We start from the raw sequence: 25897 nt of genomic DNA, 5'->3' as shown, positions 1-25897 counted from the left end.
GCAAGCTCCGCCTCCCGGGTTTACGCCATTCTCCTGCCTCAGCCTCCCGAGTAGCTGGGACTACAGGCGCCCGCCACCTCGCCCGGCCAGTTTTTTTGTATTTTTTTAGTAGAGACGGGGTTTCACCGTGTTAGCCAGGATGGTCTCGATTTCCTGACCTCGTGATCCGCCCGCCTCGGCCTCCCAAAGTGCTGGGATTACAGGCTTGAGCCACCGCGCCCGGCAATATGACCCTTCTATACAGAACAAGGATTCCTGCCAACTTACATTGGTGGGAATTACATGACTTTACGCCAGCTTACGCTGGTGCTTACATTTTTCCTTTTGAAGCCATTTCTTGGCGGGGCGCAGTAGCTAGCACCTGTAATCTCAGCACTTTGGGAGGCCAAGGCGGGTGGATTACTTAAGGTCAGGAGTTCGAGACCAGCCTGGTCAACATGGTGAAACCCTGTCTCTACGAAAAATACAAAAATTTTACAGATGTGGTGGTGGGTGCCTGTAATTCCAGCTACTCAGGAGGCTGAGGCAGGAGAATCACTTGAGCCCGGGAGGCGGAGGTTGCAGTGAGGGGAGATCACGCCACACTGTGCTTCAGCCTGGGCAACAGAGTAAGACTCTGTCTCAAATAATAATAATAATAATTAATAAATAATAAAGATAAAATAAAGCCATTTCTTTTGCATACTTTGGCTGCAAAAAATATTACTTTTTATTGTGATAAAATATACATAACATAAAATTTACCATCTTAACTTTTTTATTTTTTTTGAGATGGAGTTTTGCTCTTGTTGCCCAGGCTGGAGTGCAACGGCACCATCCTGGCTCACTGCAGCCTCTGCCTCCCAGGCTCAAGTGATTCTCCTGCCTCAGCCTCCAATAGTGCTGGGATGACAGGCATCTGCTACTGTCCCTGGCCCATCTTAACCATTTTTAAGTGTAAATTTCGATGGCGTTAAATGCAGTCACATTGTGGTGCTACCATCTCCACTGTCCGTCTCCAGAACTTTTCCATCATCCCAAACTCCAACTCTGTCTGGGGACCTGATGTGGGTGTGATCCTGTGGTTTTGTCTTCTGTGTCTGGCTTATTTCACTGGGCATAATGTCCTTCAGGTTTATCCACATTGGAGCATGTGTCAGGAGTCCCTGCATTGTTGCTTTTTTTTTTTTTTTTTTTTTTGTGAGACGGATCTTGTCTGGCCGCCCCAGGCCTTGGAGTGCGTGGCCGGATCTCAGCTCACTGCAAGCTTCCGCCGCCTCCCGGGTTCAATGCCATTCCTCTGTCTCACCTCCCGAGTAGCTGGAACTAAGGGCCCGCCTCGTCGCCCGGCTAGTTTTTTTGTATTTTAGTAGAGACGGGGGTTTCACCGTGTTGAGCCAGGATGGTCTCGGATCTTACCGCTGACCTCGTGATCCACCCGTCTCGGCCTCCCAAAGTGCTGGGATTACAGGCTTGAGCCACCGCGCCCGGCCCGCATTGTTGCTTTTTAAAATTTTTTTTCTTTTGAGACAGAGTCTCGCTCTGTCACCCAGGCTGGAATGCAGTGGCGTGATCTCGGTTCACTGCAAGTTCCGCCTCCTGGGTTCACGCCATTCTCCTGCCTCAGCCTCCCGAGTAGCTGGGTCTACATCCACTCGACATTGCGACTGGCTAATTTTTTATATTTTGAGTAGAGACGGGGTTTCACCATATTAGCCAGGATGGTCTCGATCTCCTGAGCTCGTGATCCACCCACCTTAGCCTCCCAAAGTGCTGGGATTACAGGCATGAGCCACTGCACCCGGCCTACCTGAAGACATTTCTACTGCTACCTTACCAATGAGGGTATCCAGTATCTCCATGATTACCTTCATCTGTCCCCAAAAACTGTGCCTGCCACCCTGCGCTGCAGCCATCCAGAGATTGGCAGCCCTCGGCCTAAAGGTCTGGAGGGTGACTGACCTGCAAGACTCACAAGAGGGGAGGCCGACAGAGGTACCTGCAGATGGAGCGCTGTGCTCCTGGTGCCGACAAGAAAGCCGAGGCTGGGGCTGGGTCAGCAACCGAATTCCAGTTTAGAGGCGGATTTGCTCGTGGATGTGGCCAGCCACCTCAGTAAAATTAGAGAGGATTATTTTGCATTGAATACACTTACGGCCAAAAAAAAAACTTAAAAAAAAAAAGAGTCAGGGTCTTACTTTGTCACCCAGACGGGAGCGCAGTGACACCATCAGAGCTCACTGCAGGCGCTAATTCCTGGGCTCAAGCGATCCTCCTGCCTCAGCTTCCCAAGTAGCTACGACACCACACTAGGGTTTAAAATTAATTGTTGGTAGCCAGGGGGTCTTGCCAACTTGCCCAGGCTGTTCTCCAACTCCTGGGCTCAATCGATCCTCCTGCCTTGGCCTCTCAAAATATTGGGATTACAGGCATAAGCCACTGTGCCCAGCCAGCTCTTTTGGATATATACCCAGAGGTGTGTGATTGTTGAATCATAGGGTAGTTCTATTTATTATTTGTTTATTTGTTTATTTATTTTGAGGCAGAGTCTCACTCTGTCTTCCAGGCTGGAGTGCCGTGGTGTGATCTCAGCTCACGGTGGTTGGACCTGGCCGCAACACAGCCCTCATCAGTGTCCCAACCCAAACAAGCACAACTCTGCATCTGTCCCTGGCTGTGGGACAAGAGTCCAGCCAGAAGTGACAGAGTCTCTGTCCGCAAGGAAGACGGCCTCCCTGCTCAACCACAGCACATTGACTTTGTTGGGCCCTGGCCTTCCGAGGTGGAAGCCGGCAACCCAGATGTCTTGGGCTTGTCTCCTAACATCAAGCAGTGAGGGTCAGGGTCGGGAGAGGCGGCTGAGCTACCAGAAGGAAGCCCAGTAGTGTCCACGCTGACAGACACATGCATCAGTTCTGGACACACATGTTCACGTAATTATCCAGCTAATTTTTTAAAAACAGCATTATAGGCTGGACGCAGTGGCTTATGCCTGTAATCCCAGCACTTTGGGAGGCCAAGGCAGGCAGATCACCTGAGGTCAGGAGTCGAGACCAGCTTGACCAACATGGCAAAACCCCGTCTCTACTAAAAATACAAAAATTAGCCGGGCATGGTGGCAGGTGCCTGTAATCGCAGCTACTCGGTAGGCTGAGGCAGGAGAATCGCTTTAGCACAGGAAGCAGAGGTTGCAGTGAGCCAAGATCATGCCACTGCACTCCAGCCTGGGCAACAGAGAGAGACTGTCTCAAACTACAACAACAGCAATAAAACCCACAGCATTATTGTGATAGAATTCACATACCATGCAACTCTCCCATCTAAAGTGTACAACCTGGTTGGACACAACGTCTCATGCCTGTAATCCCAGCACTTTGGGAGGCTGAGGTGGGAGGACTGCTTGAGGCCAGGAGTTTGAGACTAGCCTGAGCAACATAACAAGACCCTGACTCTACAGAAAATACAAAAACTAGCCAGGTGTGGTGGCACACGCCTGTGGTCCCAGGTAGTTGGGAGGCTGAGGTGGGAGGATGGCTTGAGCTCAGGAGGTCGAGGCTGCAGTGAGCTGTGATCATGCCACTGCACTCTAGCCTGGGTGACAAAGTGAGATCCTTTCTTAAAGTAAGTACATAAAAATTGAAGTGTACAGTTCTATGGTTTTGGGTATATTCATGGTTGTGCAGCCATCCCAAGTCAATTTTAGAACATTTTCAACACCTCAAGGAGGAAGTTTGGTACTTTTTAGCTCTCGTCCCCACCCCCGCCCTGCTGCTTCTGTCTCTGTGGGTTTCATAGGAACTGAGTCATGTAACATGTGGAACATTTGTGTCTTGCGTCTCTCACTTAGCATGGTGCTTTTGAGGCTCACCCACACCACAGCGTGAGTTAGAGCTGTGTCCTTTCTGACTGCCAAATAACATCCCGTTGCACAGTCTAGCGGCGTTGACATCCCATTGCACGGTCTAGCTGGGCTGCGAAGGAGCAGGCTGCTTGTGCACATGGGTAACAGGCGGGTGTGCAGTGAGATGGTCTGTGCCCATGGGTAACAGGTGGGTGTGTAGTGAGGCGTTGGTCTATGCACATGGGTAACAGATGGGTGTGTCCTGAGATGTCCGTCTCCTTCTGCCTGCCACACGTCCTCGCTCCCAGGGCATAGATGTGCCAGTCACTTTCTGAGCAACTACTTCAAATCTTCAGAACAACCCTTCGAGAAGTATTTCTAGTTTACTGATGAAGACAGACAGACAGATATAAACAACTTGCCCAAAGCCATGTTGCCAGTCAGGGCCACTGAGGCCTGGCCTGTTCCGAGGTGTGGGCTCTTCCCTCCCTCCCCAGGGCTGCAGGAATCAGTCAGGGGAGCGGCAGGCCCCAGCCATTCCTCTGTGTGCAGGTTTCTTGTCAATTAAGCTTTCTAGTCTTAGGCTGGGAAGAGGATGTCTGTGTGTTGCATCATCATCCCCAGGAGCTCCTGTCTTGTCTGTAAGATGCATGAGGGCTGCCGCAGCTATGTGGTTACAGAAAGTTGCTCTCTCGGCCGGGCACGGTGGCTCAAGCCTGTAATCCCAGCACTTTGGGAGGCCGAGATGGGTGGATCACGAGGTCAGGAAATCGAGACTATCCTGGCTAACACAGTGAAACCCCGTCTCTACTAAAAATACAAAAAACTAGCCGGGCGTGGTGGCGGGTGCCTGTAGTCCCAGCTACTTGGGAGGCTGAGGCAGGAGAATGGCGTGAACCCAGGAGGCAGAGCTTGCAGTGAGCTGAAGTGAGCTGAGATCCGGCCACTGCACTCCAGCACGGGCGGCAGAGCGAGACTCCATCTTAAAAAAAAAAAAAGAAAGTTGCTCTCCCCCGGGGCCCCCAGAGCGAGTCAGGGCCCTTCCTTTATGTGTGTGGTGAGCCCAGTTGGCTAGGATGGGACACTGGTGAGCACACCAATGAGCCTGAGACCATCACATCTATTATCTGAGCACGGATGGACCAGCTACCCGTGGAAAGCACCACAGCCTTTGCTGGTGGAAGTGGGTTGGTGACTTGTTCCACTTTTCTTTTCTTTTATTTATTTATTTATTTATTTATTTTTTGAGACGGGGTTTCGCTTTTGTTGCCCAGGATGGAGTGCAATGGCATGATCTCGGCTCACCACAACCTCCGCCTCCCGGGTTCAAGTGATTCTTCTGCCTTAGCCTCCCGAGTAGTTGGGATCACAGGCATCCGCCACTACACCTGGCTAATTTTGTATTTTTAGTAGAAATGGGGTTTCTCTGTGTTGGTCAGGCTGGTCTCAAACTCCCGACCTCAGGTGATCTGCCTGACTCGGCCTCCCAAAGTGCTGGGATGACAGGCATGAGCCACCGCGCCCACCCCATTCCTTGCTTTGTCTTCTTTCTCTTAAACAGGACCCCACATCTTAGGACCGTCAAGCCCCACCCAGCGTAACTCCATCCTTGCATTGTCCTTAGAGCCTCAGTTTCCCCAGGTGTATGATGGGCGCATGGTGGCTGTAACGGGCTTCCGTCAGTCCCTGCCACACGGGTGTGGGGCTCAGTAGGTGCTGCCCCTGCTGCTGCCAAAGCTGAAAGAGCCTCCACAAGGGCATAGAGCCGTTCCCTGGATCCCCTGGAGCTGGTGAGCTGTTTCCAGCTCCACAAGGCAGCCAATTCCCCTGTAGCCCTGACTCTTGTGAAGGCAGGGACGAGGGGTTCCCCAGCAGCCTGAGGAGCTTGCAGCTTGTCCAGGCATGGAGGGTGGGGATCCTCTGTGGGCAGTTTTGGCCAAAACTTCTGACTACGGAGAGAGGGTCAAAGGTGAAGCCTCGAGGTCTCCATTCTGGGATTGTCTGTCTAGGGTCACCATGGCCACACTGGGGCTGTGCCTGCAATGCTGGGAGCTGAGTGCACAGTGACAGGTGGGCACTGGTAGGGGCCTATGCAGATGGGATGGCGCTGGGAGTGGGGGGTCCGGGCTTCCGGGCAGCGCCTGATGTGGTTTTGGTTACAGACTCTGCCCGTGTTTCCCTCTAAGCTGCTAAAAAGTTCAGAAATGTGCAGCAGGGGCTGGAGCTCAGCCTGAGTTCTGACTGAATGTGGGAGGTGGGCACTGGGACGGTTGGGAGTTCAGGCTGCATGAACCCACTTCCTGGGTTTAAAAACGGGCTCTTCACCTGCCAGCTGTGTGCCCGGGGCAAGGCCTTCTTTGCCTCTCTGAGCTTTTTTTTTTGAGACAAGTTCCAGACCAGCCTGGAACCAGGAGAGATGAGGGGGACTACGTGACTCTGGTCTTTCCTGCCCTAGTTCAGGACAGTTTGTTCCTTAACTGCAGGAAACCAGGAAAGTAGCCCAGAAGCTGCAGTGAGCCTGTCCCTGGGTGAGGACTGCTGAGTTCTTGCGGGTGAGTGGCAGAGCTGGGATTTGAAGCCAAGGCCATCTGTCCTTGAGCCTGAGGCCACCACAGCCCCGTCCTGCCCTGCACTGCCCTCCAATAAGGAGTTAGATTCGACCACGCTTCTAGCATTTTCCATCACAAGGCCATCATTCTAAAGTTTCATGGACTCCCAAAAGGTAATAGCTCTCTCTGGGAATCAGCTGACTGAAAGCACCCGTAGCAACAAAAAGCGATTTTAACCTGGTGGATTTTCGTTTCGTGACGGGCGGCAGCAGCCTGTGTATTCCACAGCAGATGTATGTGTGTGAGTGCTGGCCACAGCTGGGCCTTGAACTCAACTGCATGTTTAACCAAGAACCAGACATGATTCTTATTCCATTACATTGTGAGAATGCTTCTCTAGTGTGGATTTTTTTAATTTTAATTTTAATTTTTATTTTATTTTATCTATATTTTTTGAGGCGGAGTCTCGCTCTGTCACCCAGGCTGGAGTGCAGTGGCCGGATCTCAGCTCACTGAAAGCTCCGCCTCCCGGGTTTATGCCATTCTCCTGCCTCAGCCTCCCGAGTAGCTGGGACTACAGGCGCCCGCCACCTCGCCCGGCTAGTTTTTTGTATTTTTTAGTAGAGACAGGGTTTCACCATGTTAGCCAGGATGGTCTCGATCTCCTGACCTCGTGATCCGCCCGTCTCGGCCTCCCAAAGTGCTGGGATTACAGGCTTGAGCCACCGCGCCCGGCCTTTTTTTTTTTTTTTGAGACGGATTCTCGAGCTGTCACCCAGGCTGGAGTGTAGTGGCGCCATCTCGGCTCACTGCAACCTCCGTCTCCCGGGTTCAAGCAAATATCCTGCCTCAGCCTCCTGAGTAGCTGGGATTACAGGCATGTGCCACCATGCCCAGCTAATTTGTGTATTTTTAGCAGAGATGGGGTTTTGCTATGTTGGCCAGGCTGGTCTTGAACTCCTGACCTCAGGTGATCTGCCCACCTCAGCCTCCCTAAGTGCTGGGATTACAGGTGTGAGCCACCACGCCCGAGCTACTGTGGATGTTTAATATCTCCATTTCACAGGTGAGGAAGCTGAGGCTCAGAGGTGCACAGCTCAGCAGTGGTGGATCAGGGCTCTGGACCCGGGAGTCCAACTGTAGGGCTCTCTGATACACTGTGCTATGGGAGAAGCTCCCAGAAGTCCTAGGCTGGGAGCCTCTAGACAAGAGCGTTGTTCAAGTCTCTTCCCACTCCCTGACCCATGAAGAAAAGACTCTTTCCCCCCAGGCTGGTCCTTTTACCTCCTAAGGTCTTTTTTTTTTGAGACAAGTCTCGCTATGTCACTCAGCCTGGAGTGTAGTGGCACAATCTCGGCTCACTGCAACCTCCACCTCCCAGATTCAAGCAATTCTCCTGCCTCAGCCTCCCAAGTAGCTGAGATTACAGGCACCCGCCATCATGTCTGGCTAATTTTTGTATTTTTAGTAGAGATGGGCTTTCACCAAGTTGGCCAGGCTGCTCTGGAACTCCTGACCTAAGGTGGTCTGCCTGCCTTGGCCTCCCAAAGCGTTGGGATTACAGGCATGAGCCACGGCACCCAGCCTCTTAAGGTCTTTTAATTTATCAAGGGTCTAACTCGGCCAGGTGCGGTGGTTCATGCCTGTAATCCCAGCAATTTGGGAGGCCAAGGCAGGCAACTCACTTGAGGTCAGGAGTTCAAGACCAACCTGTCCAACATGGTGAAACCCCGTCTCTACTAAAAATACAAAAATTAGGCACATGGTGGTGGGCACTGGTACTTCCAGCTACTCGGGAGATTGAGGTAGGAGAATCGCTTGAACTGGGAGGGCGGAGGTTGCAGTGAGCCGAGATTGCGCCATTGCACTCTAGCCTAGGCGACAGAGAGAGACTCCATCTAAAAAAATAAAATAAAATAAACAGTCTAACTCTTTATTTTCAGCTGAGGAGATGAGCCCAGAGATCAGCATCAGGACCAGAGCTGAGTCCCCAGTGGCACTTCCTCCCCTGTCCCTGACATCATTCCTCCCCTGCGGTTTGCCTAAAAAATTCCGACTTACCCCATGGGGAAGAAATGCTCCAGAACCTTCCCCGGGAGGAACACAGCCCTTGGGTAAAGGGTCCTTCACAGCCAACTCTTTTCTTTCCCATCAAGAGGTGGGACCACCTGGAGTGGGAGGTGGCTGCTGGCTGGGAAAACATCCCCTCGCCAGGTTTCCTCCGGCTGTGGAGCCGCGCAGAGGAAGAGGATGGGGCGTCAGAGCTCTCAGAGCCGTGGCCTTGTGGAGTTCCTGAGCAGGCAGATGGGGCGGCAGGGGGTGATCTTGTCCCAGTCCCAGGAGGCCGCCCCAAAGCCAGCATCAAGGCGAAGGCCACGCACAGATCAAAAGCCTCCTTGAACCGTGAGGAAGGGCTGGCCCCAGCTCCAACTGGACCAGCCCGCACCATTGTTAACACAGGTTGAGGCCTCATCCGTCCGCACATCTGAGGCTTGCGTTGACTCCCTCTGCCCTGGAATTCTTTTGTTTGCTGCTGAATAAATAAACTACGTTTCTTTGGAATTTCCCCTTCTCCCTCAAAGCCTTTTCTCAGCAGATCTTGGAGAAACGCAACACTCTTGTCCCAGCCATCTTTTCGAGCTGTGCTGGATGCCGGGAAGCATATGGAGAGATGGACAGAGAGCTCTGGTTTGGGCAGGTTTCTCTCTGCCCTTGGGCTTGGAGTGGGATAAGGACTGTTTTAAGTTCCTTCCCAAGGAGAGCCTGGGTGGTACACGGGTCAGCATTCGCATGTGACCACTTAGAGATTTGTTCCAATATGTTTTACAACAAATTTTATCATTAGTGAATATCATTACCCAGAACAAGGCTAAAAAATTTTCGAGCTAATCAATTTAAAGAAAAATATAGGACCGGGTGCGGTGGCTCAAGCCTGTAATCCCAGCACTTTGGGAGGCCGAGGTAGGTGGATCATGAGGTCAGGAGTTCAAGACCAGCCTGGCCAAGATGGTGAAACCCCGTCTCTACTCAAAATACAAAACTTAGCTGGACGTGATGGTAGGCACCTGTAATCCCAGCTACTCGGGAGGCTGAGGCAGAGAACTGCTTGAACCCGGGAGGTGGAGGTTGTAGTGAGCTGAGATCACGCCACTGCACTCCAGCCTGGGTGACAGAGTAAGACTCCATCTCAAAAGAAAAAAGAAAAAAAGAAAGGAAGAAAGAAAGAAAGAAAAATATTAAATAGATAGGCCGGGCACAGTGGTTTACGCTTATAATCCCAGCACTTTGGGAGGCCAAGGCAGGTGGATTATCTGAGGTCAGCAGTTTGAGATCAGCCTGGCCAACATGGTGAAACCCCATCTCTGCTAAAAAATACAAAAAGTAGTCAGGTGTGGTGGCACACGCCTGTAGTCCCAGCTACGTGCGAGGCTGAGACAGAATTGCTTGAAACTGGGAGGCAGAGGTTGCAGTCAGCCAAGCTCACACCACTGCACTCCAGTCTGGGTAACAGAGGGAGACTCCTGAAAGAGAGAGAGAGAGAGAGAGAGAGAGAGAGAGAGAGAGAGAAAGAAAGAAAAATATTCAGTAGAGAGTAGTCCCATCGGCAGGTAGATATGTCAAACGTTTTCAGTATCCTGCCTGCATGGCTGAATTTTGGGAACTTCTATCGAGCCCAACACCCTTATTTTTTGAAGATGGAAACAGGGTCCCAGAGCAGTGGTGATGCATTCGAAGTCAGAGAGAGCCAGCTGTTGACACACGAGCATCAGCCCCGTGGAATCATGTTTCCAGAACTGGAATCACGGCCCCTCGGCGGGGCTCTTTCCACTGCGCCATTTCTTTTTCCTTGTAAATGAATCACTGCACTAAACAATTTTGCTTGTCACATGATGCTGATTTCTTTCTTTTTTTTTCTTTTTTTTTTGAGACGGGGTTTCACTCTTGTTGCCCAGGCTGGAGTGCAATGGCGTGATCTCAGCTCACTGCAACCTCCACCTCCGGATTCAAACGATTCTGCTACCTCAGCCTCCTGAGTAGCTGGGATTGCAGGCATGCACCACCACGCCTGGCTAATTTAGTATTTTTAGTGGAGACAGGGTTTCTCCATGTTGGTCAGGTTGGTCTCAAACTCCCGACCTCAGGTGATCCACCCGCCTCAGCCTCCCAAAGTGTTGGGATTACAGGCGTGAGCCACCGCGCCTGGCCTGCTGATTTCAGATATGCAGCTTACCTTATGTTTTATTTCCGGCAAGATGTCCACCAGGCTCTGCAGCGTCTGATGATGGACCCCGAGCTGCGTGGCAGACACAAGAGGTGTTAGCTGAAAAGGCAGTGGATGGGGGGGAAGCTCAATCCACTGTAAATATACCACAATTTAAAAGCAATCCTTGGCCAGGCATGGTGGCTCACACCTGTGATCCTAGCACTTTGGGAGGTCGAGGTGGGCAGATCATCTAAGGTCAAGAGTTCGAGACCAGCCTCCCCAGTATGGTGAAACCCTGTCTCTATTGAATATACAAAAATTAGCTGGGTGTGGTGGCGCACTCCTGTAGTCCCAGCTACTGGGGAGGCTGAGGCAGGAGAATCACTTGAACCCAGGAGGTGGAGGTTGCAATGAGCCGAGACCGTGCCACTACGCTCTAGACTGTGTGACGCAGCGAGATTCTCTCTCTCTCAAAAAAAAAAAAAAGCAATCCTAATGATGGATCACCACTGTTTTCATTAGGAGAACTACACCACAGCAAACGATTACCTTTAAAAACACACCTATCACAGCCAAGCCGTTCTCTCCCACGACAGCTTCCTTGTAATTTCGGTATTTCACAGAATTCCAGTGAACCAAATGCAGCTGAAACACAGTGGAAAGAGAACTTAAATCGATCAGCAAGAAGTAAGACGGTCCCTTCCCTTTCTGAATGGCTGCCCTATGTGCCCACTTAATCATAATGAAAGGGCCGGGCGCGGTGGCTCACGCCTGTAATCCCAGCACTTTGGGAGGCCGAGGTGGGAGGATTACGAGGTCAGGAGTTCGAGACCAGCCTGGCCAACATGGTGAAACCCCGTCTCCACTAAAAATATAAAGATTAGGCCAGGCACGGTGGCTCATGCCTGTAATCCCAGCACTTTGGGAGGCCGAGGTGGGCGGATCACAAGGTCAGGAGATTGAGACCATCCTGGCTAACATGGTGAAACCCCATTTCTACTAAAATACTATATATATATGTGTGTGTGTGTGTGTGTGTGTGTGTGTGTATATATATATATATATAGAAAGAGAGAGAGCTAGGCATGGTGGCAGATGCCTGTAGTCCCAGTTACTTGGGAGGCTGAGGCAGGAGAATGGCATGAACCCGGGAGGCGGAGCTTGCAGTGAGCCGAGATTGCGCCACTGCACACCAGCCTGGGCGATAGAGCGAGACTCCATCTCAAACAAAACAAAACAAAACAAAACAAAAACAAAGATTAGCTGGGCATGGTGGTAGGTGCCTGTAATCCCAGCTACTCAGGGGGCTGAGGTAGGAGAATCACTTGAACCTGAGGGGCGGAGGTTGCAGTGAGCCGAGATGACGCCACTGCACTCCAGCCTGGGCAACAGAGTGAGACTCCGTCTTGGAAAACAAAAAAAACAAAACCAGAGGCCTCCAGTTAAGTTTGAATTTCAGATAAGCAGTGAATAACTTTGTAGTGCAAATATGTCCCAAATATTGCATCTTCCTGATGTCAAGGCACTCGACCTTGACCCTCATCCATGTCTGCATTTGACACTCTGCCTTTGGTTTTCCTGTGGTGGAAACATGGATCTGGAATCGTGTTCTAGTCTCTGTGTCGAAATTGGCCAGGTGACAGGGATTTAAATCGGGGTCAGCACAGGCTGGGGAAGGGGCTTTCTGAGTTGCTGGCAAGCAAGAGGCAGAACTGTGATCTGGGTCCGGTTCCCCGGCTGGGCGTTCCTGTGGTGAGAGCGTGGTCTTGCCTAGAAGGGGCCTGGGCACCTGTCCATGTTTCCTTATAAGCACAGGGGATGTGGGGCAGCCTTTCATAATGGGTGCTCCAAGCCCCAAGTCCACCAGGATGGGGCACAGCAAGCCGTTGGGCTTCTTGTCCACCATTCACCACACTGCTGGGGCTCTGGGACCAGGGGCCCCGTGGAGGGCATTGGGGCCAGTGAGAACCACACAGCACCTCGATGCCAGCAGGTTCACGTGCTTCCAGATGCATCTGGGCCAGTGAAGGTGGGTGTGGGCTCTTCCTGCCACCTGTGGCTCCCCTGGAATGCCACACCCCACCGGTAAGACCGGCTCCCGTCCCTCCTCCCACCCCCAGAAACCAACACTGCAGCATGGGCCAGACCTCAGCAGGATGGGGGCCCCAGCCCTTGCTCAGCCCGAGTCAGGGGACGGTCCCTGGGCCAAGCTTACTGGTCCTCGCTTTTCTCTAGGACTCACATTGGCAACAACCATTCCTCTTTGAAAATAATCTGTTCATCGGCTGGTGTGGGTGGTTCACACCTAGTAATTACCAGACACTTTGGGATGCCAAGGCGGTGGATCATGAGGTCAGGAGTTCAAGGCCAGCTGGCCAAGATGGGTGAAACCCAATCTCTACTAAAAACTACAAGAGGGCGGGGGCAGGGTCGCCTTGTAATATCCTCTAGTCTTATACTTTCTTGGTTATGCTCTGATGTGCTATGTTGAGAATTTCTCACTTTGAACTCTGGGCTGGCAGACGTTGTAGTGAGCTGAGTTATGCCATTTTCCTATATCATTTTGTTATTCTTCAGCTTGGGTGGACAGAGCGTGAATACAGTCTCAAAATAAATAAATAAAAAATAAATAAATAAATAAATATGCAAATATCCTGTTCATCAAAAACAAAGTTGCAGAGATAGACACATACCTAAAATAAAAGGCATGTTGTTAAATGAAGAGAAACACACGGAAGCCATTGTTGCGCTCATTCTTGGAGCTATATATAAATATGTGTACAATTATGATAATAGATATCACTCCCTATTTAAAAAACGGCCCAAGGTCACCTCTGGGTGTGTGGTTAAAAGCAATTTTCATTTTCTGGTTTGGGTGGACTCTAGTTCCGTATTAACTGCAGTGTTACTTTCTTTCTTTTTTTTTTTTTTGAGACGGAGTCTCGCTCTGTCGCCCGGGCTGGAGTGCAGTGGCCGGATCTCAGCTCACTGCAAGCTCCGCCTCCCGGGTTTACGCCATTCTCCTGCCTCAGCCTCCTGAGTAGCTGGGACTACAGGCGCCGCCACCTCGCCCGGCTAGTTTTTTGTATTTTTTAGTAGAGACGGGGTTTCACTGTGTTAGCCAGGATGGTCTCGATCTCCTGACCTCGTGATCCGCCCGTCTCGGCCTCCCAAAGTGCTGGGACGACAGGTGCGAGCCACCGCGCCCGGCTGCAGTGTTACTTTCATAACAACAAGTTCGAAAAACAGAAAGAGTCCTCAACTTGAAAAAGCGTCAAAAGTCAGGTGGGCGGGTGAGCAGAGGTGTGATAAAGTAAACATGGCAGAAATGGTCGTCACAGGATTGAGACGTCAAACGCGTGGATTCTTCTCGTTCATTTCTTTTCATTTTTTTGTATGTTGCAAAAATTTCATAATAAAATATTTGGGGAAATCTATAAGGCATCACCAAAATGGTGGTTTTTATCACCCAAAAAAACTACAAAAACCAATTCCCAACATTGATCCACACTCATTTTCTCTACTGACTCCCACTTTGGAATGTTGAAAATAAGACTGTTTTAAGAAGATGATCTCGGCCAGTGCTGTGGCTCACGCCTATAATCCCAGCACCTTGGGAGGCTGAGGCAGGTGGATCACTTGAGGTCAGGAGTTTGAGACCAGCCTGGCCAACATGGCGAAACCCCATCTCTGCTAAAAATACAAAAATTAGCAGGGCCTGGTGGCAACCACCTGTAATCCCAGCTACTCGGGAGGCTGAGGCAGGAGAATGGCTTGAGCCTGGGAGACGAAAGTTATGGTGAGCCAAGATGGCACCAATGCATTCCAGCCTGGGTGACAGCGTGAACCCTGTTTCAAAACAAACAAACAAACAAACAAACAAACAAAAAAAGATGATCTTTACTGCAAAGATGTGCAAAGATGTTCAGCTTCTCAGCAGAGGGCCTTGTGGATCTGCTAGTCCCTACAGCTGCAAGCACACAGCTGAGTGAAGCGCGGCAAAGAGCTGAGGCTCTGACCTTGATCCCAGCTGTCTGACTTCGGCAAGTTCCATAACCATTCAGAACCTCAGTCTCTTCTTCCGTTGAATGAGAGTGCTTACAGTGCCTTCTTCATAAGAGCAGGGTGTGAGTAAATGGGTGGGGTGGCCGACTGTTCTGGTTTGAGTACTGACAGTCCCAGGTCCCAGAAGACCCTTCACATCTGAGCAGCGGGCATGGCTTGTTCACCCCCCACCATACAGCCAGAGACATAGAAAGTGTATAGATACGTGCCGTTAGGCCACGTCTACAAACCTCGGCGGGGTACGCGTGGCCATCCACTGTGTGCTCCGAGCCCCCCTCGTTCACTGCTCCCCAGTGGAAGTGAAATTGCTTCAGTCTGTAGTGGTTTTCCAAGGGCCCACCACTAATTCCTGGAAATAAAGGCAGCAAGACATGTGTGTCATTTTGTCTGTTTGTCAAGCTGTGGTGTTACCTGAGGCATTGTCTACGCTAGGGTTGTATAAGCTCACTCACAAGGGGTTGCTATATGGTTGACGTGACAAGCCAAGGTGGGCTCCGTGAAAGGTGGGCTCTGTCTGTCCCATTCAGTCTGCCCCACCACCAGTCCAGCGCCTGCCCAGAGGTTCACAGTAAATGCCGAATGAGGGCAGGGTCCCAGTGCTGCCACTGGGTGCTGGTGGGGGCCTCAACTCCTTGCAGACAGAAATCGGTAAAGAATGTTTCTGAGATGCCTGCCTGTCCTATAAGATTTCCTGATTTCAACTAAAAAAAAAAAAGATGTCTTCCAAGTATTTTTTAAAAGCAGCTTAAATCCTATCACCAAATAATGTTATAAAATAACACACAATGAGCAAGGTTTTTGTTTTATTTTATTTTGAGACAGAATCTCACTCTATCGCCCAGGCTGGAGTGCAGTGGCATGATCTTGGCTTACTGCAACCTCTACCTCCAGGTTCCAGTGATTCTCCTGCCCCAGCCTCCCAAGTAGCTGGGATTATAGGCATGTGGCACCATGCCCAGCTAATTTTTGTATTTTAAGTAGAGACGGGGTTTTACCATGTTAGCCAGGCTGGTCTCGAACTCCTGGTTTCTCGACTCCTGATCCACCCGCCTCTGCCTCCCAAAGTACCGGGATTACAGGTGTGAACCACTGCACCTGCGTGAGAAGGTTTTTAAATAAGCAGACTCTGGCTAGCGTCAGTCCTGATCTCTGGCAGTCCCTGCTTAATCTAGGCCCACCACAGGGCCAGCTTTTATTGGAACACTCCTTCCTTCCTAAGTCACCCTGAACACTGACCTTGGAGTCAGCGCTCTCCACCTGCAGGCCTCGGGGTGCCCTTCTCCATGGCACAGTGCCAGGTGTGGCCTCCCAGGAGCTTGGTTCACCTGACATGAGGGACTCAGCCATGAGCATCGCTCACCGAGGCCTCTGGCTCTGCCCTGCAGAGTCATGGCTGCCGTTCCCAGGTCCGAGTAGTGCTGGGAGTCTGCCTTTTAATGAGCTCCCCCGGGGGGTTCTGATGTGGGTGGCTTCTCCTGTGTCTAAGCACTTTGTCACTAACAGATTTCCATCAACAACTGCGTCAAATGTGGTACCTGTTCCACACGTTGTTTTCACTGAAAGGAGCACAGTATGCTCCCGGGATGGCTGGGCAAGGCTGGAAGGCACTGGCAGAGCTAGAATGCTGGTCACAAATTCGGGGTGGCCCGAGTGCCTCCCATAGCTGTGGAGGAGCCTCGTGTCACCTGCCTTGCTCATGTCACCTCCTGCTGCGGCAAAAGCCAGGAAAGCACTGGGCGCGTGATGAATGCCCTGGGGAGCTTGACACTGCTGACTCCTGGTGGTTTCCCGACACCAAAAGTATGTATAGTTGGGCTGGATGCGGTGGCTCACACCTGTAATCCCAGCACTTTGAGAGGTCTAGGCGGGCAGATCACTTGAGGTCATGAGTTCGAGACCAGCCTGGCCAATGTGGTGAAACCTCGTCTCTACTAAAAATACAAAAATTAGCTGGGCATGGTGGCGTACGCCTGCAATCCCAGCTACTCAGGAGGCTGAGGCAGGAGAATCACTTGAACCTGGGAGGTGGAGGTTGCAGTGAGTTGAGAACGCGCCACTGCACTCCAGCCTGGACAACAGAGTGAGACTCAGTCTCAAACAAACAAACAAAAAAAGTACTCATAGTTGGAGGCACCAAGGTGTAAACTGGAAATGGAAAATGGATTCGGCTCTGGTCCAGTCAGGGGCTAGGCAAGTGGTGGACCAAGCCACAGAGTTGCTCACTGCCCCTCTTCACTCAAAATCTCAGTGTTGGTCTGGAGCAACCTCGGAGTCACACCTAGCTTTAGAATTCTACCATTATGAGCAAGTCTTCTAAGCTGCTTAAATATGCACAGATGAATTACATCTCAATTTGTTTAAAGACACAGAAAGAGTCCTTCCCACAATAAGCACACAAAATCACTTTGTTAGGCCAGGCGCAGTGGTTCACACCTGTAATCCTAGCACTTTGGGAGGCCAAGGTGGACATATCACTTGAGGTCAGGTGTTCGAAACCAGCCTGGCCAACATGGTAAAACCTCATCGCTACTAAAAATACAAAAAATTAGCCAGGTGTGGTGGTGGTTGCCTGTAATCCAAGCTACTTGGGAGGCTGAGGCAGGAGAATCGCTTGAACCCAGGAGGTGGAGGTTGCAGTGAGCCGAGATCGCACCAATGCACTCCAGCCTGGGCGATAGAGTGAGACTCTATCTCAAAAACAAAACAAAAAAACACTTTGTTGCTAACAATCAGGTCTTGTTCTATGGTGGCCCACAGTGCTATGAATGAGAGGGAGAGGTGGGGAAGCCGAGGCATGAGGAAAACCTCCCCGCTGGGTCACATTGCAAGAGTTTCATGGTGATTTTCTGGCTTTGAAATTACAAGAGAGATGAGTTTTTTTTTCCTTTGAGAGGGAAGAGTATAAGAGTCAATCGGCCTTTGTGGTTTTCTGTTGTATTTTAATTTCCAGGGAGAGGTTAAGCAGGTTGCCAGCGGTGCCTGAGGTATGCCAGTGGGAACTAGGATTCAAATCCAGGTTTGACACCAAAACCCACGCCTTTTCCACTTTGTCCTTCAAAGTACAAAACACAATCTTTTTTTTTTTTTTTTTTTTTTTGAGACCGAGTCTTGCTCTGTTGCCCAGGCTGGAGTGCAGGAGTCCGATCTCGGCTCCCTACAACCTCTGCCTCCTGGGTTCAAGAGATTCTCCTGCCTCAGCCTCCAGAGTAGCTGGGATTAAGGCACCTGCCACCAAGCCTGGCTTTTTTTTCTTTTTCTTTTTTGTATTTGTATTTGTATTTTTTTTTTTTTTGAGACGGAGTCTCACTCTGTCGCCCAGGCTGGAGTGCAGTGGCCGGATCTCAGCTCACTGCAAGCTCCGCCTCCCAGATTCACGCCATTCTCCTGCCTCAGCCTCCCGAGTAGCTGGGACTACAGGCACCCACCACCTCGCCCGGCTAGTTTTTTTTGTATTTTTTTAGTAGAGACGGGGTTTCACCGTGTTAGCCAGGATGATCTCGATCTCCTGACCTTGTGATCCGCTGGTCTCGGCCTCCCAAAGTGCTGGGATTACAGGCTTCAGCCACCGCGCCCGGCCCCTTTTTTGTATTTTTAGTAGAGGTGGGGTTTCCCCCTGTTGGCCAGGCTCATCTTAAACTCCTGACCTCAGGTGATCAGCCTGCCTCAGCCTCCCAAAGTGCTGGGATTACAGGTGTGAGCCACTGTGCCTGGCCTCCAAAACACAATCTAAGGAATTTACAGAACCACAAAATGCAAGCACGGTGAGCTCTGTGCTCGCTTCTGCCTCAGCCTGTGTCCGAGGTGGAAAGGGGATTTGTAGCTGACTAGCCCCAGGGGCACCAAAGTACACTGATTGGTGGCTGAGGGTGGAGCCTGCCAGGGGGTCTGCTTCTCGCTCTTGGGATGGGTTCACTCATGATGAGTTTACTGTATGGAAATTCATGCATGTCTGTATCATCTCTTCTAGAATAGAAATGCCTAGAAGGCAGGGATGTTGGATGCTTCATGGACAAATTAGACTGGACCCAACCTGGTAGATGCCATTTGTAAGACTCTGAGTTAAGTCCTACCCAGTTGCACTCTTAGGACAGAAGGTGTTTCTAGGCTGGGCATGGTGGTTCATGCCAGTAATCCCAGCACTTTGGGAGGCCAAGGTGGGCAGATCACCCAAGGTCAGGAGTTCAAGACCAGCCTGACCAACATGGTGAAACCCCATCTCTACTAAAAATACAAAAAATTAGCCAGGCATGGTGGCAGGTGTCTGTAATCCCAGCTACTTGGGAGGTTGAGGCAGGAGAATTGCTTGAACCTGGGAGGCGGAGGTTGCAGTGAGCTGAGATCATGCTACTGCATTCTAACCTGGGCAACAAGAGTGAAACTCCGTCTCAAAACAAAAGCAAAAACAAACAAAAAAAGAGGCTGTTTCCGTCTGGACCATCACTGTATCAACTTGACTTAGTGCAGGAAAGGGTCATTGAAGGCACTCAATGAACCCTCATGGGATGAATGAATACAGGAACGAATGGGATTAGTCAGTTCATTGATTTATTCATTGAATCACTCGGTTGGTAAGCAGCTCTGTGTGTTGCAGTGGAATCTAGCCTTTCCCACAGCAGTTTGGGAACTGCTGGGGATTTCTAGGAAAGTCCACGGAACATAGAAATAGTTAAAGACCTGGATTTGCAACTTAGCTCTGCTTCTAACTTGCTCTGCAACCCTGGGCAAGTACCTTAGCCTCTCTGAGCCTAAGCCTCTCTACCTGTCAAATGAGAAGAGCGGGCAGGATGAATAGAGACAAGGCAGGAAGCATTTTGTAAAATGTCTGATGATGGCGGTGGTGGTGATTGTGCGTTGCACACCATTCGGGGGGCTCTGCAGCTTCATTTGTGTAAAGTGAGTTACTACACATTTCTCTTGGTCCCAGCTCAAGCACCCTAGGGTTCTACATAGGCACATAAATAGGGTCCCAAAGAGAGCAATGCCAACTGCGTAAGTCCACTAACAGCCGGATGCCTGCCGGACCTCCACCCACAAAACCTAGTAGAAAAGTCACCCTCCAGACTGTGGTTAACTAACGAGGGCCAGGAACGGGAGCTGCTGGGTCCAGAAGGGACTTGTGAGCCCTGAGCCTCTGCAGGGTAAGGTGCTATGCTAACTCTGAGGCTAGAAGACTTTCCCAAGGCCACCTTCCCAGCAGGGCTGGAGCTCCTCACCCTTCCTGACCCCGAGCTGTTCCAGAATTCTTTTATTTTTTTTGAGACGGAGTCTTACTCTGTCGCCCAGGCTGGAATGCAGTGGTGTGATCTCGGTTCACTGCAACCTCCGCCTCCTGGGTCAAGTGATTCTCCTGCCTCAGCCTCCCAAGTAGCTGGGATTACAGGCGCACACCACCACACCCGGCTATTTTTTTTTTTTTTGTATTTTTAGTAGAGACGGGGTTTCACCATGTTGCCCAGGATGGTCTTGATCTCTTGACCTCATTATCCACCCACCTTGGCTTCACAAAGTGCTGGGATTACAGGCGTGAGCCACTGTGCCCAACCTGTCCCAGAATTCTTTACTGCAGCAGCCTCTGATGGGCTGGATCCCCCGCCTCTCTACCCATGGGAGTAAGAGAAGTCAGCCCTTTCCAATCTGCCCCTGAGGGGAACCACGAAGCCCTCGGAACACGCGGCGCCTCCTCAGCCTGGCTCGGGGCATCTGCACGCCTGTACCTGAACAAGGGACTTGCTTGAAACGGCGACCACCCTGGGCTGGGGACCAAGCACGCTCAGGGGAAAACCCGAAGAGGCTACTGTGTCTCACTGGCTCTGTGATACGCAAATAAGGAGGGAAGCCAAACGTTCGTTCTTCTGAGAGGGTATCCGCAAAGGCAGGCTGGGCCGCTGCGTTTTCGGGAACGGCAGGTGCAGGGGCCGATGGAAAACTCGGGCTGGGCTGGAGCGGCCCCTGGTGGCAGGTCGGTGGAGAGACACCCGGCGCCTGGCCACGTGGCCCTCGCGGGGCGCGCGCATTTCAGGAAGACACAGAGGCGGAAGGAAAAGCTTGGCCTTTTCATTGAAAGTACAGTGCGTATGGATTCCACAGGAGCCTCTTCAGCATCAGTCTAGTGTGGGATTCATACATTTTGAGCCTCTTTCAAGGTGAAACAGAGAATCTCACTGCACATTTTAAATCCCACTGTAAATTCCAAAATTAGACCTGCCCTGCGAAGACCGCCCACCAGCAAAATGCCAAGCGTCTTTCTTGAAAAACTGGAAAGCCGTGTTTCGTTGCCCTTCCTGTAGACAACACAGCATGGGGTCAGGAGTGGGGTCTGGAGTCGGACGCACGTTCAGGGGCTGGGGCCACCGCTCCCAAACTGTGTGCTCTAGGTCCAGCTTTTGCACCCCTCCTAGCCTCAGTTTCCCCATCTGTAAAGTGGGGATTATCCTTTAACCCCCACCATAGGACTGTTGTTACCATTAAGTCACATGGGAAATATGAAGTCCTTAGCACAGTGCCTGAAGTAAAGGAAGCACTCTAAAACAAATAATCGAACAAAAACAACCAACCGGAAGTCACTGAAGCCTTCATGGGGTGAAACAGCGGATTAAGTGGCAAAGGCTCTCGCTGGCCAGGTTCTGGCGTGTCCCGGGCACCATGCATCCTGTCCATGAGCTCATGTCGTTGTCCTGATGGGGAAGGCTTGGTGCATGCCAGGAGTACGGCAGAGGAGCTGGTGTTCACTGGGCACCTGTTCCTGCTGGGCATTGTGAGGTAACTTTATGTTCCCACCAGGATGAACTCCTCACAACGGCCCTACAGAGCAGGTCCTGTGAGCCCAACTTTGAGATGAGGAAATTGAGACGCAGAGAGGTTCGGTCACCTGCCCCAGTTTAGCCGGCAACCTCCCCCAGGTCTGATGGTCCAAGACCTCAGCTTTTGGAGCAGGGCTCAGGCCAAACTCTGCTACTTGCCTTGCCAGTAAACTTAGGGACCCAATTTAAGGCTGCAGACCTGGATAAAATAATCTCAAAGTGACCTTTATTTTTTAGGTGGAGTCTCACTCTGTCATCCAGGCTGGAGTGCAGTGGTGTGCTCTCAGCTCACTGCAACCTCTGCCTCCCAGGTTCCAGTGATTCTCCTGCCTCAGCCTCCTGAGTTCCTGGGACTACAGACGCGTGTTACCAAACCCAGCTAATTTTTGGTTTTGTTTTTGTTTTTTTTGAGATGAGCCTCGCTCTGTCACCTAGGCTGGAGTGCAATGGCTCGATCTTGGCTCACTGCAACCTCCGCCTCCTGAGTTTAAGGGATTCTCTCACCTCTGCCTCCCGAGTAGCTGGGATTATGGGCACCCACCAGCATGCCCAGCTAATTTTTGTATTTTTAGTAGAGATGGGATTTCACCGTGTTGGCCAAGAGTCAAGAGGTCTTGAACTCTTGACCTCAAGTGATCTGCCGCCTCAGCCTCCCAAAGTACTGGGATTACAAGCATGAGCCACTGTGCCCAGCCTACAGTGACTTTTTATAATGACAATACAATGTCAGGGTATTCTCCTTAATTAAAAAAAAAAAAAGGCAAGCCCCATTCACAAAAAGGGGTCTTTAAGCTGCCGGCCCCCATCCCCCAGACTCTGCTATCAGCAGGGCTGGTCCACCGGGCAACAATGGCCACTGTTGCCTCAGCATCCTGTGCAAGCAGGTGCGTCAGAACCGGCTTATGGAGATATAATTGAATGATTGCCTCCGCGCGTGCCAGACCCTGCAAACATAATAACAGATGACGTTTGGGGCCGGCTCCAGGCTGTGACGTGCTGGCCCCAGAGAATATTGTCTCTGCTATTACAACAGATGCTGTTAATAGCCATCTATTTGTAGTTCCGGGCTTTTACCAAGATAAGCAGGCTTTTGGCAGGCATGGGTTGTTCGTAGGCTTAAAATTAGTACAAGAGAAGTTTGAGATGTTCTAATTACTTGTAACTTCAAATAACACGATGCTGCAAGGGACCAGCCTGCTTCCGGTGCCATTCTGGGAGGTGATGCAGGTTCCCAAGCTGTAAAGGGTGATGGCTGAGGGCTTCTGTGTGCCACCTCCCCAGGTAGGCAGGGGCCGCAGCCACTGCAAGCCCCTGCCCACAGAACTCCGTGACGACAGAACCTAGACTGCTCCCTGGAAGTTAGCCTCTGAGACCATCACATATTGGCACTCGTTTGAAAGCTAGGCAAACGTGGGCTCCAATCATGGCTTCACACGGTGGGGCTTTGCAAGTTGTTTTATAGGTCTGTGGCCCAGACTAGATGTTTCTAAAAGGATAATGATGCCTACTTTAGGGGCCCATGGCAAGGACTGAGTACTGTGATGTTTACAAAGTACCTCCCTAATAGTCCCTGGCATGCAGTGAGAGCTCAAATAATGATAGCCACTTACTTTTATTATGACTGGTGTTATTGTTATTATTAAAATTACTATCATCACCCAGGCGCGGTGGCTTACGAATCCCAGCACTTTGGGAGGCTGAGGTGAGCAGTCACTTGAGGTCAGACGTTTGAGACCAGCCTGGGCAACATGGTGAAACCCCGTCTCTACTAAAAATACAAAAATTAGCTGGGCGAGGTGGCATGCGAATGTAGTCCCAGCTACTTGGGAGGTGGAGGTTAGAGAATCGCTTGAACCCAGGAGGTGGAGGTTGCAGTGAGCCGAGATCGCGTCACTGCACTCCAGCCTGGGCGACAGAGTGAGACTCCATCTCAATAAATAAATAAACAGTAAAATAAAATAAAATCGCTATCATCATTGCCATCGCCATCATCTCACCATGGCAGAGATCTGCAGTCCCCGGAAACAGATACCATGAGTTTCAAGGTAAGACCTGCACGTAAAGATGTCGAAAGATAAATATGTCTGGAGAAGACATGTCTTCTCATGTCCATGAGAAGGGGCTTTGCCAGCCATGCAAGCACAAAAGAAGAAAAGTCCCTCATTCATCTGACAACATCCACTGAGTTTCTCCCGTGTGCCAGGCACCACGCTCAGTATGGGGGATAGAGGGAGGAGGCTGTGGGCTCAGACTTGCCCTTGCAGAGCCTGGAATCCAGGAGGGGCACACGGTGGTGGAGATAAAAAGCTGTGTGTCTGGGAGGTGAAGGCGCGGGCTTTGGGGCCGTTAACTTGCTGGGGACACCCCTATGGAAGCGGCATTTCAGCCCTGAAGATGAGTTTTTCTGATTGTCAGGTGAAGATAATGGCGGTTGCAGGCAGAAAGGGATGACCAGTGGAAAGGACCCTGGTGACAGCAGCCACCACGACAGAATAGGTGGAAGCACCAGCCAGCAGAGATGTTGTCAGGGACAGCGGGAGATGGGATTGGAGGGGCAACGGGGTCAGCGCTGGTGGTGGTGAAAGGAAGGGGGGCCTTTGCCAACAAACACCAACGGGGTTTTTGTTTAGTTTTGTTTTTTTGAGACAGAGTCTCACTCTGCACCCAGGCTGGATGCAGTGGTACAATCTTGGCTCATTGCCTCCTAGTTTCAAGCAATTCTCCTGCCTCAGCCTCCCGCATAGCTGGGATTACAGGCATGCACCACTACAACTGGCTAATTTTTGTGTGTTTAGTAGAGACAGGGTTTCGCCATGTTGACCAGGCTGGTCTCAAATTCCTGACCTCAGGTGATCTGCCTGCCTTGGCCTTCCAAAGTGCTGGAATTATAGGTGTGAGCCACCACACCTGGCCCATCAACAGGTTTTGAATGTTCCAGTCTGTTTTTTTTGTTTTTTTTTGAGACAGGATCTCATTCTGTCACCCAGGCTGGAGTGCAGTGGTGCGATCATGGCTCACTGCAGTCTCAACCTCCTGGGCGCAAGCCATCCTCCCCTCTCTGCCTCCTGAGTAGCTGGGACCACTATGCCCAGCTAATTTTTTTTACAAGACCACTGTTAAAAGCCCGGAAGAATCCTGCAGCTTGCCGTGGTGGGCTGTTCTGCATGTACTAGTCTGTTCAGCATTTCAGACAGAAAAACCTCAGCATTCCTCTTCTGTGGGTCTCCACCGTAGCTCCTTTGAAATCTCTGTTCTTTCTCTGCACCATGGCCCTCCCTTCCTCTCCAATACAAAGAGTCCACACTCAGCTCCCCTCCCTCCTCCTCCACCCCACACTGCCCTAGCACCTCACCCTCCTGGTGACTGACTTGTCCCCGGTTTTGCACACACCTGGGAAGCGTAGCTGGCCTGTCCTGCACACCAGCCTTGCAGGCTTGGTGAGTAGATCATCCTTGTTTGCTCTTGCCAGGTGCAGCTGTGTGTAGTAGCCCACGAGGGGTCATCTGGGAGGGCACCAGGAAGCGTGACATCCACTACGAGAGGCGTGGGGAGCTACGGCAGCACGTTCATCCACTGTGCTTGATGTCGTTTTTCTCCCCAGTGACCTTTTCCTGGACTTCCTAGCTGGATCTCCGTGAGTGCCAGGGCTGCTTCTGGGAAGGTTTTTGGACCCAGCACATCACCTGGCACAGTCAGGGTTTGCTCAATATTTGCCGAGAGAAAACGGCAGCCATGTCACAGATTCACAATAGGAGCTTCTTGTATGGAGCAGAAATGTCCATTTGTTGCCTGTGGCTTTGCAGGAGCTCCGAGCAGTGGCGAGAGGAAGTCATGGGTGACCACGGTGGGCGTTACCACCTCATGGGGTTGCCGGCTGGTCCTGAGCTCATCACTGTCTATCTCCTCCGTCTACAGTGATTTCTATTAAGTGCAGCGTTTCGTCAGGCAACCGCCCACAGCACTGAGGGGTGGGGCGATGGCAAATTGACCCAGACGCTCAGTGGGTGCTAACCACGTGGCAGGTACAGATGCGGACCCCCAGCCCCACGAGCTTGGAGTGCCCTTCAGCCCCACGGCACCCCCGTCTGTCTCCAAGGCTGAGGAACTGGGGTGGGAGGAGGAGGCACAGAGCCGTCTGAACACAGCTAGGGCCACTCACTGGCCCCTGCAGGGGAGCAACGCAGCAGGGAAGCCAGGAGGCAGGGAAGGTGCAGTTGCAGTGGGTGGGCTCGGGGGCTCAGCTGCTGGCACAGAGCAACACGAGGGAACCAGGGAAGAGCAGGAGGGAGGACGCAGGGGTGGGTGTGGGGCTGGAGGACCGGGCGGTCCACAAGGTGGTCAGGACCTCAGCGTGGCTGGTGGCTGGGCATGGGAGGGGCTGGGATGGAGTCGCGGGCCACCGTCCCCAGAGTGTTTCCCCAGGCAGGGTTCTCATTCCCCTTGTCAGGGGAGGGGACGG

General features: G+C 51.4%; 1 protein-coding gene across 2 annotated transcripts in view; it reads right to left on the bottom strand.

The window, feature by feature from the left end:
• Nucleotides 1-25897, bottom strand: part of CA5A (carbonic anhydrase 5A) — a 50347-nt gene that overhangs the window by 6672 nt on the left and 17778 nt on the right. The window contains exons 1-4 of one of the 2 annotated variants that reach the window (XM_017860049.1): nucleotides 21193-22484; nucleotides 14869-14987; nucleotides 11123-11218; nucleotides 10601-10663 (exon numbers count right to left, since the gene is read on the bottom strand). In XM_017860049.1, coding sequence (XP_017715538.1) covers nucleotides 10601-10663; nucleotides 11123-11218; nucleotides 14869-14987; nucleotides 21193-21391 — 477 coding nt within the window. In that variant the 5' untranslated portion in view covers nucleotides 21392-22484. Of the gene's footprint in view, nucleotides 1-10600; nucleotides 10664-11122; nucleotides 11219-14868; nucleotides 14988-21192; nucleotides 22485-25897 lie in introns of those variants that run through there. The other variant, XM_017860041.1, reaches the window with a different exon arrangement.

Source organism: Rhinopithecus bieti, unplaced genomic scaffold (assembly GCF_001698545.2).
Source record: "Rhinopithecus bieti isolate Rb0 unplaced genomic scaffold, ASM169854v2 scaffold_1618, whole genome shotgun sequence".
In the NCBI taxonomy this organism is placed as follows: Eukaryota; Metazoa; Chordata; class Mammalia; order Primates; family Cercopithecidae; genus Rhinopithecus; species Rhinopithecus bieti.
This window is presented reverse-complemented; position numbering and strand designations above follow the sequence as displayed.